Source organism: Zingiber officinale, chromosome 6B (genome assembly GCF_018446385.1).
Source record: "Zingiber officinale cultivar Zhangliang chromosome 6B, Zo_v1.1, whole genome shotgun sequence".
Classification (NCBI taxonomy): domain Eukaryota; kingdom Viridiplantae; phylum Streptophyta; class Magnoliopsida; order Zingiberales; family Zingiberaceae; genus Zingiber; species Zingiber officinale.
Window position 1 is genome coordinate 42,833,341 of NC_055996.1, and position 19,150 is coordinate 42,852,490.

At 43.9% G+C, this 19,150-nt stretch overlaps 1 protein-coding gene across 1 annotated transcript in view; it reads right to left on the reverse strand.

Annotated features, from left to right (window-relative positions):
* Positions 1 to 17,392, reverse strand: part of LOC121990937 — a 38,122-nt gene extending 20,730 nt beyond the window's left edge. Inside the window, exon 1 of the mRNA XM_042544983.1 lies at positions 17,282 to 17,392. Coding sequence (XP_042400917.1) covers positions 17,282 to 17,392 — 111 coding nt within the window. The remainder of the gene's footprint in view (positions 1 to 17,281) is intronic.
* Positions 17,393 to 19,150: the final 1,758 nt, after the last annotated feature.

The window sequence follows — 19,150 nt, forward strand, 5'->3', positions numbered from 1 at the left end:
TATTTCTAGAATACAGGTTGCTTCACCTAAACCCTTCATTGAGAAACAATTCCCCAGTCAAGTCTTTAAAGACTACAACAAAGGGATGTTATTCCCAATGAGTAGTATGTCATCCATATACAATACAAGGAAGACAACTGTGCTCCCAACAACCTTCTTGTAGACACAGGGTTCATCTTCATTCTTAATGAAATCAAACTGTTTGATTACATCATCGAATCGAAGATTCCAGCTCCGAGAAGCTTGCTTTAGTCCATAAATGGACTTATGCAGCTTGCATACTCTACCAGTATGCTGTGGATCTACAAAACCCTCAGGTTGTGTCATGTACACATCCTCGAGCAAGTTTCCATTCAAAAACGTGGTTTTGACATCCATCTGCCAGATCTCATAATGGTGGTATGCTGCAATAGCAAGCATGATCCAAATGGACTTAAACATCACTACTGGAGTAAAGGTTTCATCATAGTCAATACCATGAATTTGTTTGAAACCTTTAGCTACCAGACGACCCTTATATATAAGTCCATCCATGTCAGTCTTTCTTTTAAAGACCCACTTACACCCAATGGGTTCGACCCCTTCAGGTGGATCAACCAAAGTCCATACTTGGTTGGTGTACATGAATTCCATCTCAGATCTCATGGCCTTTAGCCATTTCTCAGAATCTAGGCTCATCACAGCTTCCTGATAGGAGGTAGGCTCATTCTCAACGAGCATAATGTCATTATGGTCAGACAAGAGAAATGAGTATCTCTCAGGCTGACGACATACCCTATCAGACCTGCGAAGAGATATGTCTACTTGAACTGGGTATTGTTCCTCAACTCCTTGTGGAACAATCTCATCATTCACAACACTTTGTGGTTCCAGTTCAATTTCCATCAAGGCTTCAGTGCTATGGCCTATATCCTGAACTTTTTCAAGATTGAACGTACTCCCACTAGTTTTTCTAGAAACAAAGTCCCTTTCTAGAAATACCCCAATCTTAGCCACAACTACTTTGTGTTGACTGGGAATGTAGAAGTAATATCCCTTCGTTTCTTTGGGATATCCTATAAAATAATACTTATCAGATTTGGATCCCAATTTATCCAAGACTTATCGTCGAACGTAAGCCTCACAACCCCAAATCCTCATAAAAGATACCTGGGCATCTCTCCCAGCCCATATCCTATATGGTGTCTTTATCACAGCCTTGGATGGAACACGGTTAAGTATGAACGCTGCTGTGTCTAGCGCATAGCCCTAAAGAGATATAGGAAGATCTGTGTGACTCATCATAGATCGCACCATATCTAATAGGGTACGATTCCTCCTTTCAGATACACTATTCCACTGTTGTGTTCTAAGAGGAGTAAGTTGGGATAGAATCCCACACTCAGCTAGAGAGTCACGAAACTCATGGCTAAGGTATTTTTCATCTCGATCTGATCGAAGTACCTTAATACTCTTGCCAAGCTGGTTTTGTACTTCATTCTTGAATGCTTTGAACTTTTCAAAGGATTCTGACTTATGTGTCATCAAATACATATAACCATATCTACTGAAGTCATCAGTAAAGGTAATGAAGTACCTATAACCACCTCTGGCAGCGACATTGAAAGGGCCACATACATTACTATGTATAAGTCCTAGCAAGTCAGTCGCTCTCTCGCTGTGTCCACTAAAGGGAGTCTTGGTCATCTTGCCTAGTAGGCATGACTCGCATGTCTCATATGATTCAAAATCAAATGAGTTCAGCAAACTATCTTTATGGAGCTGGGATAAGCATTTGTCATTTATATGACCTAAGCGACAATACAGAGATAGGTTTGGTTCATTTCATTTGATTTGAACCTTTTGGTACTTATGTTATAGATGAGGTTTCTAAGTCTAGAATATAGAGTCCGTTCATCAGAGGTGCACTACAATAGAACATATCGTTTAAATAGACGGTACAACATTTGTTCTTTATGATAAATGAAAAACCTTTCTTGTCCAAACAAGAAACTGATATAATGTTCTTAGTAAGAGCAGACACATAACAACATTCATCTAATTCTAGTACAAGCCCAGAGGGCAGAAATAGATAGTAAGTCCCTACAGCAACAGCAACAACCCGTGCTCCATTGCCTACTCATAGGTCCACCTCGCCCTTCGTCAATGCTCTGCTATTTCTCAGTGCCTGCACATTAGTACAAATGTGAGAAGCACATCCGGTATCCAATACCCATGATGTAGAAATAGATAGATTGACTTCTATAACATATATACCTGAAGTAGAAGTCTCACTTCTTTTCTTCTTAAGATCTTCCAGATATACTTTGCAGTTTCTCTTCCAGTGTCCGGTCTGACCGTAGTGGAAGAAGGTAGCATCCTTGGCAACCCCTCCTTTGGGTTTCAGTGCCTTGCTTTTTCCCTTGGCTTGATACTTTTCGTTACCTTTAGGCTTGCCCTTGCCTTTGCCCTTTTGCACCATCAAAATGGAGTTGGGCTTTACCTTCTTAAGGTTGAGCTCAGTAGTTCTTAACATGCTCAGCAGCTCGGGCAGGAGTTTATCAATTTCGTTCATGTTGTAGTTCATGACGAATTGACTGTAGCTCTCTGGCAAGGATTGCAAGACCAAGTCAGTGGCCAGCTCTTGGCCAAGTGGGAATCCCAACCTCTGTAGGTTTTCTATGTACCCAATCATCTTGAGCACATAGGGTCCTACGGGAGTCCAATCTTATATCTTGCACTGAAACAGTGCCTTGGAGATCTCGAATCTCTCGTGCCTCGCTTGTCCTTGATATATTTGACGAAGATGTTCAACCATATCATAAGCACCCATCAACTCGTGTTGCTTATGAAGCTCAGAGTTCATGGTTGTGAGCATGAGGCATGACATATCTAATGCGTCGTCTTGATGCTTCTTATAAGCATCTCGGTCAGCTCGTGTGGCAGTGGCAGGAGGTGCCTCGGGAATGGGCTGCTCCAGGACGTACAGTTTTCGTTCTTGTGTGAGAACGATTCTCATATTCCTGTACCAGTCCAGGAAATTAGCTCCATTGAGCTTGTCCTTATCAAGGACAGAACGCAGAGAGAAGGTGTTCGTGTTTGTCAACATGGCAATCTACAACAGAAATAATGCAGAAAATAAATATCATATTCCACTAATAATTTAATTAGACCTTTAATTAAATGATGCTCCCACTGAATTATAGAAATTTTGTAGAATCAAGTAATGTATGTGGTCAAACCATACTTACTAGATTGTATCCGATTAGCTATAATTCTTGTGGGACACGATCCACATTATACTACGCCTTGAGTTAGCTTTGGCTAAATCGCCCAAGACTTAGTATGATCGGTAGATAACTAATTATCAATTACATCTCTATGCAACTCTTGTTTATAGGATCAAGATCCTCATTTATATTAGAACTTGAGTTAACTTTGGCTAAATCGCCCAAAATTTAATATAAATGTGATTTTGTCATATTTTCCAATCGCTGGAAAAATGTCTATAGTTATACTCGATCCAATTGAGTTAACTAGTTATATTTAATCCAATTAAGTTTGTACTCACCTAAGCTTTGAAAGGCGGGACCAAGATTGTCCCTCCACACCCTACCAAGATAATATGCGTTGCTCTGCTTTGGCAGATTCAACAACAATATGTGATCGAGGTAGTGATGGTTATCAAAACTTGGTAGGCATTTCGAGTTGAGTTGATTTAGATCTAATCTAATCGTGGATTCCTATCTTATACGCATCAAGGCACTAATTAATTACTCTACATTATCATGCATCACATACACAAACAATTAATTAAATTTTGATTAGGTTATGGCCCTACTACGATCTTTTCAAGCCAATGAGAAGATCGGACGGTCAACCTAGGGTCAACAGCTTCTCCAAGCTCCTCCCTTTGACCATCATGTGTTGCTCGCACCCTCCTCGTCGTTCCTTCTCGAGTGGACCTTCCACCGCTCCAATTTTTGTACATTACAAATATGAAACTCGAGTTACATTCGAGTCTAAAACTATTTTACAACAGGAATATAAAAATGAGGGAGGTACGACACGCAGGTCGCATAATATATACAACACGTACAATCCAAAAATGTCACGAGGCCATATTATGAATTACAACACATTTGTCCAATCAAAATGGGTTCTTGGTCCATGACCATCACAAAAATTATACATAATTCTAAATTATGTAATTTTCATAAATTTCTATAATTTTACTACTAATTTTTTGATTTTATGAGTCGCAACTTCCCGGCGGTCTCATTTAGCGATTTTCGGGCGCGAACGCTAGACAATGCCCCTTGCGGGGTTAGGGGCAGCGCCCCTTCTCGCGAAATGAGTCACAAGAATGTCCATTTATGATCTTACAGCGCCTTGAGCTGCTGTCCCAAAACAATTTGGGCGAGACCTTGCCGATTCGGAAGGTTTTTCTCGGTAGTCGAAACCTACAAGTGTCCAAACACTTGTTGCTTCGCCTCTACGAGAAAAATACACATAAAATACATAAAAATAGCAAATTTATATAAACTTACAGATCTGATATTTTTCATAAAAATACAAAATGAAACAAGTACATGCTTCGCACGTGGCTCTGATACCACTGTTGGGACTTTCAGGCCGCAAAAACCGCTTTTTGCGTTGTGGAAACCCCGAAGTCTCGCCACGGATCCGTGCGAAGATATAAAAATTTACATGTACATGTTTCCTATCCTAAATCTACATTAGAACTACAAGAAAGTGAATATACCTTTGAAGTGAAGTCCTTCGCAAATCCTGCTCGTCCAAGGTCCGTCGGATCTCAAGTGTATTCAAGTGTACACACCTCTAGAAGTATCCACATGAACAAAAGATGGAGAGGAAACCTCAGAGTGTGCTAGCACCCCAAGGAGTCTCGGCAATGATGAGAGGGAGAGCAAGAAAGAAGAGAGGAGGAAGAAGATAGATTGAATAAGCACACAATGCTATTCAAGCACCATCATGTGGCCGGCCACATTAGAGGGTTTTAAACCTCCATGGGATACCAAGAGTCATGGCTCTTGGTCTCACTCATGAGGGGGCACTTGGTCAAGTCAATCTTGACCAAGTAAAGAAGCCTTGATGATGTGGAACACCATCATTGGCCGACCCTATGCCAAGTCACAATGACATGGCATTTGGTCAAGTCAAGGTCAAGTCAAACTTGACTCTTCATCTTCTCTCTCAAGTCAAGTCAAACTTAACTTAAATTCTCCCATAGTTGATCAAATCTAACCATTGATTCAAGCTAATTTGATTTAATGAATCTCTATCCATTAAATTAAATTGATTCAATGAGTCATAATCTAAATTAGACTCATTCAATACATGAATCAAATTGACTCCAATTCAATTAGTCTAATTTGGATTACTCTTAATCCAATTTGGTTCATCATATGAACCTAATCCTCTTGGTTCATCATATGAACTCATTCTCCATCTAATTGCCCTTTGTGTGTGAACCTATAGGTTCTTGTATCGTTGGCAATGCTCCTAAACCTATTTAGAAGCATAAGTAATGAACGGTATCTAGCAACACATCATTACTACCCAAGTTACAAGAATGTTGAGATCCAACATCACCTTGTGACTACTAATTGCGACCCTTCACAATATATGATAATGCCCTTCTATCCTTGACATCTAGATTGATTAAATTGAGGCATAGACCGTGTCATTCTCTAATCAATCTATATCTTGAACTCCAAGTAGACTCACTCTAAACAAATGAGCTCAATATATCATATTGACTCATTTGGGCATGGCCATGCACTTAGTGGTCTCACTCTATCAAGAATGATGATGTCACTCCCGTCATGTAGGAGGGATAGATCCCATCTACATCACTCACATCTCTCCACATAATTTCTTACATACCCAGTAATCGCCTTTATAGTCCACCCAATTACGGGTGACGTTTGACGAAGCCAAAGTACATAACTCCTTATGTAGGGAACCATGGTGACTTCAGGTCCAAGGACTGATAGTCATACTAATAGTCACATGAGAAAGTATATGACACTTATATAACGATCCATGATACTTTTTCATGGCGGGTCATTCAGTATACATTCTCCAATGCATACTCATGTGTCAACTTGATATCTCTATATCCATGACTTGTGAGATCAAGTCATCGAGTTGACCTACATGCTAGTCTCAGCGCATTAACATTGTTCCTGAATGTTAATACTTGACTAGGAATGGTTAAGAGTAGTTTTCTCTATATCATCTCACTTTCGATTCAACCAATCGATTGATATAGATATGAACCTTCTACTCAGGGACATTATTATACTTAGTTATTTGGCACCAATACAAGTAAGTATAATAACCATAAAGAAATGCCTTTATTAATATATAGGAATATGATACATCGAGTCTATACAACAATCATCATATGATTGGCTCTAGGGCTCTAACTAACAGCTTTGCTGCTGCAACATGTTCCCACAACCATTTCCAATTTCAGGTCATCTTCAATAATTTCACTGTGAGTCACCACCACAATCCCTGACACCCCCCTTTTCCCCCCTTTTTAAGTTTTTGTCCCCTATATAAATGACTTTTATACCCCCTAACTCCTTTATTTATATTTTTTATTTAATTTTATTTTTTTTATTAATTTTGTTTATTATTTTTTCATCAATTTTTTATTTTATACTTATATTATTTCAATTTTATTTAATTTTATTTTTAATAATTTTTAATAATTTTTTCATCAATTTTTTTTATTTTATACTTGTATTTTTTTAATTTTATTTAATTTTTATTTAGTTTTATTTTTTAAATCAATTTTATGTATTATTTTTTTATCAAAATTTTTTATTTTATATAATTTTTAATATATGTCAGAATTTTGACACATGACACATGTCAGAACTTCTTTCTCCTTAAATTATTCATCATCCAATCCTTGGCATCTGTCAAAATACCCCTTCCCTTTAAACTACCTTTGTTCAACTCTTGACATATGTCAAAACATCCCCTCCCTTTAAATTATTCATCCTCCAACCTTTGACATATGTCAAAATACCCCTCTTCCTTTAAATTACCTCCCTTCCAACCCTTGACACATATCAGAACCTCTCATCCCTTTAAATTACCTTCCTTCCAACCCTTGACATATGTCACAACCTCTCACTCTATTTAAATTATCCACCCTCCAATTAACGCATGTCAACATCTACATCCCTTTAAATTATTTCTTCTAACTCTTGACACATGTCAGAACCTCCCCTCCCCTTAAATTACCTATCCTTAAATAAACGATTACAAATATATAATAAAAAATTATTAAAAAGAATAAAACTGATAAAAAAATTAATAAAAAAAATAAAACAATAAAAAAATGCAAAACTTAAAAAAACAAAAAAACACACAACATGGATGAGAGAATAAGCAGAAGGGTATAAAGGTAAAACAATAAATGTGGGGCCGGGACGGGAGGGTGTTAGGGGGTGGGAAAGAAGTTCTCCACAAATAACCCAAGCAAACCTGATGTTCTTAAAGTTGGAGTAAACCCTGCCATCACTAAATAGCCTCAGTCAATATGCAAGCACAACAAAGAACGGTGCACAATAATACAACATGCTCACCTCCTAAGCCAACACTACATGAATCAATGAACTGATCTACCGATCTAAGCAATTTGGAAGTGCGACACTCCTAAAACTTCTCAAAAGGTGACCACTCACTGTCCTAGAAACAACACTTAAGAGGTCAAAAGAGAATATTTTTCTCTCAACTAAGAAGCTAACCCCGGCAAGCGCTGTCGCTCTAGCAGTCACAAAGACGTGAGCCTAAATGCATCAAAACCGATCTCCGCAACACTCTAGAAGCCTTCCAAAGTCCAATTTTGGTGTTCCAACACTTACCTCGTAGAGCAAGGGAGGCCGACTAGCCGAGCTCCAAATCTGAAATTGACCTAAAGAAGGAGGAACTTTATAGGGTTTGAGCAAGGGATTTGAAGTGGAAAGGAAGAACCGATGGACAAAGAAGAAGCACTTTTACTCAAAATACTAGCATGAAAATTTGGGAAGTTTGCTGGGGAAAAGTTTCGGTGAGGGGTTAGTGGCTAGAGAGGAAGGAAGATCCAGACTTTGATGCCCAATCACCTCTACAGTTCGACTCCCGATACGTATACACACTGATCGATGGCAAAATCACCTCCTTGGGTTCGAAGATGTACGAGAGGCGGACGATTTGTTCTAGGTCCTTCAGGGGTGGATTGAGGGGAGAGGTGTGCAGGGATCTTCTAGTCCGGGATCCTGGTTAATTTTCGATCTGGTCCATTCATTAGTGGGTAAATTGTACCAAGGTGGGATCCTCTGGACCACTTTTGTGGGTCAGAGTATCCTCCTTTTACATACATTGGTGGAGATAGATGGTCCCTACCTATTTTACAAGTGGGGATGTAAAATATCGGAAATAGGCGAATATTAATAAGGGATTTTTCCGGAATTTTTGGATATTTTTCGGGAATTTTTCGGAGCTCGTATGGACGAGTTAACGGGAACAAGAACGGGGTCCGGAAAATGCCTGTTTAGGCTACCCGATTTAAGCGAGGAAAAGATTATATTTATATATCCTTTTCCTTTTTATTTTCTTATTTCTTTTTCCTTTGCTTTTATCGCCGTTTCTCTCTCGCCGAAACCGTGCCGCGCCCCTTCTTCCCCACGCGAAATCTCTCTGCCCTAACCGCCGGCTGGCGGTTGCTTCCTCCCGAACGCCGGCAGTCGATCCCTTGCCGAAGCCCTAGCCGCCGGCGACGCAATCGGCCACTTTCTCTTCTCCTTTTCTTCCTCCTGAGCCGGACCCCTCGGTGCCCTAGCCACCCGGTGCCTCTGCCCTTGTTGAGCAACACTGCCGCCGTCTTCGACCCTAGCGAGCCGTGAGCCACCACCGTCGCTTCTTCCCGCAGCACAACGCGAGCCCTCTCTGCCGCGTCTCGGCACAGCGCTGACGCTCTCCTTTCTGCCTCTGTGCTGCTAGAGCCGACATCACCGAAGGACCTCACTGTGTCGTTGTTCCTTTGCCGTGGAGATTCCTAGCGTCGCCGCAGCTCCTTCCTTTGCCCTAGATTCCGGTTCGTGGTCACCGCCGCACAGAGCAGTGTCAACCATCACTGGAGACTGCTTGCTTCCATGCCCTAACACTGCCTTACTGCCCTCTTTTGTGCTCTGGTACTGTACTGCCGAGCCAACAAGGTGAGTGGGTCGTATTTGGAACATTTGGTTGCATGCTTGATTTCCTTCTGATCTGGTCCGCAGGTGTGGGGTTTCTTGGATCTGGCAGTCGTTGATTTCAACAAATTCTAGCAGTTTCTTGTTCTTGAACAAGGCTGTGATTTGAGGTACGACAAAGGGAGTTGATGCATGATGTAGAGGATTGTTAGATTTGGTAAATACATTGAGTTAGGTTTATGTATAGTATTGGATTGGTATTGAATTTAATCCATTGCTTGTTTTGTTACATGGGATCAATTCCATTGCTAAGGAAGGATAAGGTTATTAAATAGGTTTGGAGATTTTTATTTAGCTATATAGCTAAATACATTATCTGTTTGATAATACAGGACCTTGACGCGAGACGGTATCTCGGAGTCAGATTGGACCTTTCTATTTTCGGAGGCGGGTACTTTTGACTTATGTCATTTGATATGCTTAGTAATTAAATTAACATGCTGCATTAATTGTGTTTCTTATCTGTTTTCGGTTAATCACTACCCAAATCTTACATGCTTGATTGATTGATTGGTTTTGCATCTCAGGTATATTTTACCTATTTATATATGCTTATAGGGGTAGTGATATGCCATGCTTGACCATGTTCAGGACCTAGGTTTTTATACCTTCTGTGTACCTTGATTTGATATGATTCTTTGACCTAGGGTGCACATTTCTATATATATGGATTAGGTCAGGATGTTTATATGGTTATTGCCATGCATCATTTGCATGATTGCATGCTGTGCGATAGTCCGCTCCATTATTGCTGAGCACATCGCCAGTTACATGGATCTGCACACACCACCACTCATGGGTTAGTGGTCGATTCAGGCAGAGTGTGTTGCAGCAGGGACTCTGTTAGGCACCGTTGGTCCGCTCATGGGTAGTGTGACACAACGTGTTATCCGGCAGGGATTCCTCCCCGTCTTTGAGTACCGGGAGTTGAGAGCATTGCGCTCCCCCATCTATGATTTGGGGTAGGAGGATAGGTGTACTCCGACAGCATCCCGTCCACTCGGTCACTCATCAGGAGTAGTGACGACAGAGTGCACGGTTGTCACAGCCCTACCCACTCGGCCTCACTTTTGTATGAGATGATCGACTGGCGTCAGGGGTGACCAGGACGCATCATTGGCATCATATGCATGATGCATTTATTTCTTGTGTTTGTGGTTGCTGCATTTATATGTTGCATATTGTTTGGATACCTATGTTTGACATGCATACAGGATTCCTATACACTCGGACTGTTTGACCTTATACTCAGGACCTGGTTAGTACAGCATTCTCCTGTTTACTTCAGATGCATATTTATATCTTCCTTATATCAGGAGACTGTACGCATGATTAGTGTTAGGTGTTATTTCTTTACTTTGCATATCAATTGTACCTGCTGAGTGTTGGACTCACCCCGCCTCCATTGTTGATATTTTCAGGTTGATGCTGTCAGGAGAGAGTTCCAGTTGCTGGTCCCTGCAGACCTCGAGGATAGGATTTGGTTTCCGTTTTGGTTTCTTTTCTGTTATAGACTATTTAAAACTTGTTATGTTTTAGATTTATTCCACCTATGGACGTTGTATGGATTTTATGATGTCGATGAAATTGGATTTGGTTTTATTCTATTACATGCCTGCCTGGACGACAGAAGAGGTAAGTTTGTCGGATTTGAGCTTTACGAGTGTAGTGGAGTAGGGTGGATTTCGAGTCAGGGTATTATTACTGCGTGGTTGTGTCAGCCAGAGGCTGAATATATATATAAACTGCGTGGTGATTGATTTTATTTATTGTTATGATTCCAGCCGCCTGTGGCTGAGTATTTAGTGCTTGTAGAAATTTTTGATTGTCCGTCGTACAGGGGAGATGCTGCCGAAATTTTCTCGGACAGGGACTCCTCTGGGGGCGTGACAATTTAGTGGTATCAGAGCACAGTTTTACGATCTTTTGTTTCGTATTTTGGATTTTCGGGATTTAGCTGATACCAATTTATTATTTGGTATCAGAGCGGGTTATGATACCTGCTTTCGGTGTTCTGGAGATTTATCGGATACCGGTTGTTGGTATTCAGGATTTTTGGGTTAGCCAGGTTTGCGAGTCAAACTGGGCATTATCGGATTTTCGATATGGTTATGTTTCGGATTTATTTGGATTTCCGGCGATATGTACGTTCGGAATTTTGAGGTCAAATTGGGGACTGGACAGCGACGGAACATCTCCAGACAGCAAATAGGTATGTTGTTATTTTATGGTTGTTATATTGGTATTGATATCTGTAATTTAATTTAACAGATATGAGACGATCTACTCGTATTGCTGCGAGACGTGGTGCTGGACGACCACGTGGGAGGACCACGGGATCTCTGGATATGCCAGAGATGCCCATTGTTAGTGAGCCTGTCAGTCAGGGACAGACTCAGGATGCAGCGGGAGCATCGGGCTCTCAAATCCCGATAGCTCCTGTAGAGATACCTACTTTGGCCACACCGACGGTATCCACGCCTACCCTGTTTACAGTACCATCAGGGGTACCATTGGTGTACCCGACATCTGCTCCAGCGCAGCCTACGATGTATTCAGGACCACCGCCACTTGGACCTACAGTGTACCCGACACCAGTGGCACCTGTACCCCCAGTGCCTACAGTAGCAGCAGCTGCTCCACATCCGGTACCTTTTCCTACCGTACCTCCAGTTGCCACCACTTTTATTCCCCAGGCAGTACCACCGACGGCTTATGCTCCGGTATATACAGCAGCACCGGGAGTTCCTCCTCCGGTTTATTCCGCGGTACCACCTGTACCGACACAGATCACTGATATTGTCGCTGCACGAGCTAGGATTCCAGCACTGGCCGAGTCGATGAAGACTCGTTTCACTCTTTTCCGCGGGGATCTCGATCCGAGTATGGCTTTGTCGTGGATAGAGACTATGGAGCAGACATTCTTCTATATGGCTTGCTCCGAGTGGGAGAAAGCAGAGCTGGCTGCTTATCATTTACGGGATGAAGCAAATGCCTGGTGGGTTACTCAGCGTTCTATCATTGGTGAGCGCAACGTCACATGGACCAGGTTCAGAGAGGCTTTTGAGAGCCGTTTCTTTCCACTGTCCTATCAGATGGCTCGCCGACAGGATTTTATGAGTCTGAGGCAGAATAATCGCTCTGTGACCGAGTATAATACTGAATTCCTCCGGTTGGCTCAGTTTTGTCCAGAGTTAGTTGCGGAGGACAGAATTCGCATGATGCAGTTTATACAGGGATTGGATGGTTATCTGCATGTACAGCTTGCCGGATTAGGGATTACATCTTACTCTGATGCATTGAATCGAGCTTTGATGATAGAGTTAGCTCGGCAGACAGCATATCCGGACAGGAAAAGAAAGCATACGGGTCAGACATCAGAGCAGGTCCAGCAGACTCAGGCGACAGGACAGCCACAGAGTAGTCGCAGACGGTCAGGTCAGGGTATTTCTGGGGCGTCACGTAGGCCTCAGAAATCAGGGCGGTCTTCTTCAGGACGTTCCCGGTTTTCTCAGCAGAACCGGCAACCACCTTCCGGTGATACTCATTGTTTCAGATGTGGATCCAGAGATCACCTCACCCCAGCTTGCTCTCTGGGACAGTCAGTTTGCTTTTATTGCAAACTGCCGGGGCACCAGAGCCGAGATTGTCGGTGGCTCGGCTGCAGGGAGGGTCGGTCGAGGGACAGTCTAGTCGATCGGGCATATCGTGGAGGGCGAAAGCCCAATCTTCACTGGCGTCGTGAGGCGCTCCCTCCGCAAAGGCATTTGGCATGCTTGGACAGAGTACTCAGCACCCCAGTTTTGCTCCAGACCTTATTACCCACTCGGGCGATGTCGACTCGGTCCCAGTGCAGATCGTCACCATCCTCTCGGTCTTATCGCACATAGTCAGGGCGCCTCGATGGCGAGCTTACACCGCACCACCTCCTCCTCCTTGAGACTGGTCGTGTTCATGCTATTACCAGAGAGGATGCTCAGCGGGCCGACGGATCCGTTTTCCGCGGTACGATTTCTATTTATGCATTTACTGCTGATATTTTGATTGATACTGGTAGTTCGCATTCTTTTATATCCCGTACCTTTATGCGGGAGATTGGTAGATTACCTACTGTTAGGTTGCGGCGATTGACTGTCTCCCTACCGTCCGGTGATACTTTAGACGTCACCCAGGAGATCAGAGGTTGCCCGTTAGACTTTGGCAACATGATACTTACGGTAGATCTTCTAGTATTGGAGATGATCGAGTTTGATGTCATTCTTGGCATGGATTGGCTGTCAATATATCATGCTACCGTTGATTGCCAGACGAGGGTGGTCACCTTCCAGCCTCCGAACCAACCCTCGTGGAGTTTCACTGGCATCAGAGACGACGGCATCTCGATTATTTCGGCGATTCAGGCGCAGAAGCTGCTGTCTCACGGCTGTTATGGTTTTCTGTTATCGTTGATCAGTACTGAGGACAGCAGTAGTTCGCAGCTCTCCGATGTTCCTGTAGTCCGGGAGTACCCAGATGTATTTCCAGAGGAGCTGCCAGGTTTGCCTCCCAGAAGGCCAGTGGAGTTCGCTATTGAGCTGATTCCGGGAACCGCGCCGACATCGAAAGCTCCGTATCGTATGGCACCGAAAGAGTTGAACGAGCTGAAGGTTCAACTCCAGGAGCTTTTAGACAGGGGATTTATTCGCCCTAGTGTTTCACCATGGGGTTCTCCAGTTCTATTTGTCAAGAAGAAAGATGGTACTATGAGGTTGTGTATTGACTACAGGCAGCTGAATGCAGTGACCATCAGAAATAAATATCCATTACCACGGATCGAGGATTTGTTTGATCAGCTCAGAGGTACTTCAGTGTATTCTAAGATTGATCTGCGATCCGGATATCATCAGCTGAGAGTCAGAGATTCTGATATCCAGAAGACAGCTTTCCGTACCAGATACGGTCATTATGAGTTTTTGGTAATGCCATTTGGGCTTACCAATGCTCCAGCGGTGTTTATGGATTTGATGAACCGCATCTTTCTGGAGTATCTGGATCAGTTTGTTATCGTTTTCATTGATGACATATTGGTCTACTCTCGTTCCGAGGAGGAGCATGCACAGCATCTTCGCACAGTCTTGGAGATTCTTCGACGACATCAGCTGTACGCGAAGTTCAGCAAGTGTGCATTCTGGCTATCTTCAGTCGGTTTTCTGGGACACGTGGTTTCTAGCAGAGGTATTTCAGTTGATCCTCAGAAGATCGAGGCATCACGGTTGGGAGCGGTAAGTCGATTCGAGAGATCCGCAGCTTTGGTTTGGCGGATATTACCGACGCGTTTTGTCGAGGATTCTCGCGTATTGCTATGCCGTTGACACGCCTTACCGGAAAGGCGTGAAGTTCATATGGTCCGAGGATTGCGAGACCGGCTTTCAGGAGCTTAGTGTCGGCTCCAGTTTTGGTTTTACCTTCCGGAGAGGATGGATTTGTACTTTACACCGACGCGTCTCTACGGGTTTGGGCGCTTACGATGCAGCACGCAGAGTAGTCTCTTATGCTTCTCGTCTGTTGAAGGAGCATGAGAAGAATTACCCAGTTCATGACCTGGAGTTAGTTGCCATCATCTTTGCTCTGAAGCTTTGGCGTCATCATTTATACGGTATCACATTTGAGATTCTCACTGATCATAAGAGTCTCAAATACATTTTCACTCAGAAGGAGCTTAATCTCCGACAGAGGAGATGGATGGAGTTCTGAAGGACTACGATTGTACCATTAGCTATCACCCGGGGAAAGCTAATGTGGTTGCAGATGCACTCGCGGAAGTCCAGAGGACTTTGGCTTGCCGGACTTGATCACGGACTTGATTCGAGTTTCTGGAGTTAGATCTTGAGGCGAGGGACCGAGCAGGTATTCTTGTTACCATGGTTGCTCGATCGTCGATCGGGACGAGGATCCGAGAGGCACAGGCCGTTGATCAGCATTTGCAGGTCAGATAGCTTCCGGGCAGCAGACCGAATTTACACGAGACGAGGAGGGTATCATATACTTCCGAGGCAGATTATGCGTACCTCAGTCTCATCCGGTCTTACAGGAGTTATTACAGGAGGCACACCGTTCTCGATTTGCGATCCATCCAGGCGGGACCCGCATGTATCGAGACTTGAGGCGTTCCTACTGGTGGAACGGCATGAAGAAGGACATCGCGGATTTCGTAGCTAGATGTCTTGTTTGTCAGCAGGTGAAGGCTGAACACCAGAGACCTGCAGGGTTACTTCAGCGGATTCCTATTCCTGAGTGGAAGTGGGATCACATTACCATGGACTTTGTGGTAGGGTTGCCGAGGACACGACGAGGCCATGACGCGATTTGGGTAATCGTTGATCGATTAACCAAATCAGCGCACTTCTTAGCGATTCGGAGGACTGATCCCCTGGATCGATTAGCAGATTTGTATTGCCGAGAGATTATCAGACTACATGGCGTTCCATTGAGTATCATTTCGGATAGAGATCCACGGTTTACGTCTCGTTTCTGGCAGAGTCTGGGCACACAGCTCCGTTTCAGTACAGCCTTCCATCCACAGACAGATGGACAGTCAGAGCGGACCATTCAGACTTTAGAGGACCTGCTGAGATCATGTGTTATGGATTTCGGAGGCAGTTGGGAGGACCATCTGCCATTGGTAGAGTTTGCCTACAACAACAGCTTCCATTCGGCTATCCAGATGGCACCGTTTGAGGCGTTGTATGGTAGACCTTGTCGGACACCCGTCCTCTGGGATGAGGTTGGAGAGGCTCAGTTGTTGGGACCTCATAGAGTTCAGCAGGATGCAGAGTTGGTCCGTACTATCAGACGGAGGATGTCAGAGGCGCAGGATCGCCAGAAGAGTTATGCTGATCGGAGACGCAGACCACTAGAGTTCTCTGTTGGCGACCATGTATTTCTGCGAGTTTCACCCACGAAAGGGGTGAAGAGATTTGGCCTCAGAGGTAAGCTAGCTCCGCGGTACATTGGTCCCTTCGAGAGGATCGGAGCAGTAGCTTACCGACTGGCACTACCACCGTCCCTGTCAGGCGTGCACGATGTATTTCACGTATCGATGCTGAGGAGATACGTGCCTGACCCGACGCATGTACTGGCTGATATTCCAGTTCCAGTTCAGCCTGATATTACATATGAGGAGGTTCCGGTACGGATACTCGACCGGAAAGAGCGTCAGTTGCGGAACAAGACTATCCGGCTGGTTAAAGTCGGATGGCAGCATCATTCGGACGAGGAGGCTACTTGGGAGCTCGAGGATACTATCCGAGCTCGATATCCCCATCTTTTCACTTGAGGTATGTGATTTATTTACCGTTCAGCATTTATACTCTATTATCTGTTACTAGTACTTGCTGATGGTAGATACTGAAATTTGGGGACCAAATTTTTATTAGTGGGGGAGAATGTAAAATACCGGAAATAGGCGAATATTAATAAGGGATTTTTCCGGAATTTTTGGACATTTTTCGGGAATTTTTCGGAGCTCGTATGGACGAGTTAACGGGAACAAGAACGGGGTCCGGAAAATGCCTGTTTAGGCTACCCGATTTAAGCGAGGAAAAGATTATATTTATATATCCTTTTCCTTTTTATTTTCTTATTTCTTTTTCCTTTGCTTTTATCGCCGTTTCTCTCTCGCCGAAACCGTGCCGCGCCCCTTCTTCCCCACGCGAAATCTCTCTGCCCTAACCGCCGGCTGGCGGTTGCTTCCTCCCGAACGCCGGCAGTCGATCCCTTGCCGAAGCCCTAGCCGCCGGCGACGCAATCGGCCACTTTCTCTTCTCCTTTTCTTCCTCCCGAGACGGCCCCCTCGGTGCCCTAGCCACCCGCTGCCTCTGCCCTTGTTGAGCAACACTGCCGCCGTCTTCGACCCTAGCGAGCCGTGAGCCACCACCGTCGCTTCTTCCCGCAGCACACCGCGAGCCCTCTCTGCCGCGTCTCGGCACAGCGCTGATGCCCTCCTTTCTGCCTCTGTGCTGCTAGAGCCGACATCACTGAAGGACCTCACTGTGTCGTTGTTCCTTTGCCGTGGAGATTCCCAGCGTCGCCGCAGCTCCTTCCTTTGCCCTAGATTCCGGTTCGTGGTCACCGCCGCACAGAGCAGTGTCAACCATCACTGGAGACTGCTTGCTTCCATGCCCTAACACTGCCTTACTGCCCTCTTTTGTGCTCTGGTACTGTACTGCCGAGCCAACAAGGTGAGTGGGTCGTATTTGGAACATTTGGTTGCATGCTTGATTTCCTTCTGATCTGGTCCGCAGGTGTGGGGTTTCTTGGATCTGGCAGTCGTTGATTTCAACAAATTCTAGCAGTTTCTTGTTCTTGAACAAGGCTGTGATTTGAGGTACGACATAGGGAGTTGATGCATGATGTAGAGGATTGTTAGATTTGGTAAATACATTGAGTTAGGTTTATGTATAGTATTGGATTGGTATTGAATTTAATCCATTGCTTGTTTTGTTACATGGGATCAATTCCATTTCTAAGGAAGGATAAGGTTATTAAATAGGTTTGGAGATTTTTATTTAGCTATATAGCTAAATACATTATCTGTTTGATAATACAGGACCTTGACGCGAGACGGTATCTCGGAGTCAGATTGGACCTTTCTATTTTCGGAGGCGGGTACTTTTAACTTATGTCATTTGATATGCTTAGTAATTAAATTAACATGTTGCATTAATTGTGTTTCTTATCTGTTTTCGGTTAATCACTACCCAAATCTTACATGCTTGATTGATTGATTGGTTTTGCATCTCAGGTATATTTTACCTGTTTATATATGCTTATAGGGGTAGTGATATGCCATGCTTGACCATGTTCAGGACCTAGGTTTTTATACCTTCTGTGTACCTTGATTTGATATGATTCTTTGACCTAGGGTGCACATTTCTATATATATGGATTAGGTCAGGATGTTTATATGGTTATTGCCATGCATCATTTGCATGATTGCATGCTGTGCGATAGTCCGCTCCATTATTGCTGAGCACATCGCCAGTTACATGGATCTGCACACACCACCACTCATGGGTTAGTGGTCGATTCAGGCTGAGTGTGTCGCAGCAGGGACTCTGTTAGGCACCGTTGGTCCGCTCATGGGTAGTGTGACACAACGAGTTATCCGGCAGGGATTCCTCCCCGTCTTTGAGTACCGGGAGTTGAGAGCATTGCGCTCCCCCATCTATGATTTGGGGTAGGAGGATAGGTGTACTCCGACAGCATCCCGTCCACTCGGTCACTCATCAGGAGTAGTGACGACAGAGTGCACGGTTGTCACAGCCCTACCCACTCGGCCTCACTTTTGTATGAGATGATCGACTGGCGTCAGGGGTGACCAGGACGCATCATTGGCATCATATGCATGATGCATTTATTTCTTGTGTTTGTGGTTGCTGCATTTATATGTTGCATATTGTTTGGATACCTATGTTTGACATGCATACAGGATTCCTATACACTCGGACTGTTTGACCTTATACTCAGGACCTGGTTAGTACAGCATTCTCCTGTTTACTTCAGATGCATATTTATATCTTCCTTATATCAGGAGACTGTACGCATGATTAGTGTTAGGTGTTATTTCTTTACTTTGCATATCAATTGTACCTGCTGAGTGTTGGACTCACCCCGCCTCCATTGTTGATATTTTCAGGTTGATGCTGTCAGGAGAGAGTTCCAGTTGCTGGTCCCTGCAGACCTCGAGGATAGGATTTGGTTTCCGTTTTGGTTTCTTTTCTGTTATAGACTATTTAGAACTTGTTATGTTTTAGATTTATTCCACCTATGGACGTTGTATGGATTTTTGATGTCGATGAAATTGGATTTGGTTTTATTCTATTACATGCCTGCCTGGACGGCAGAAGAGGTAA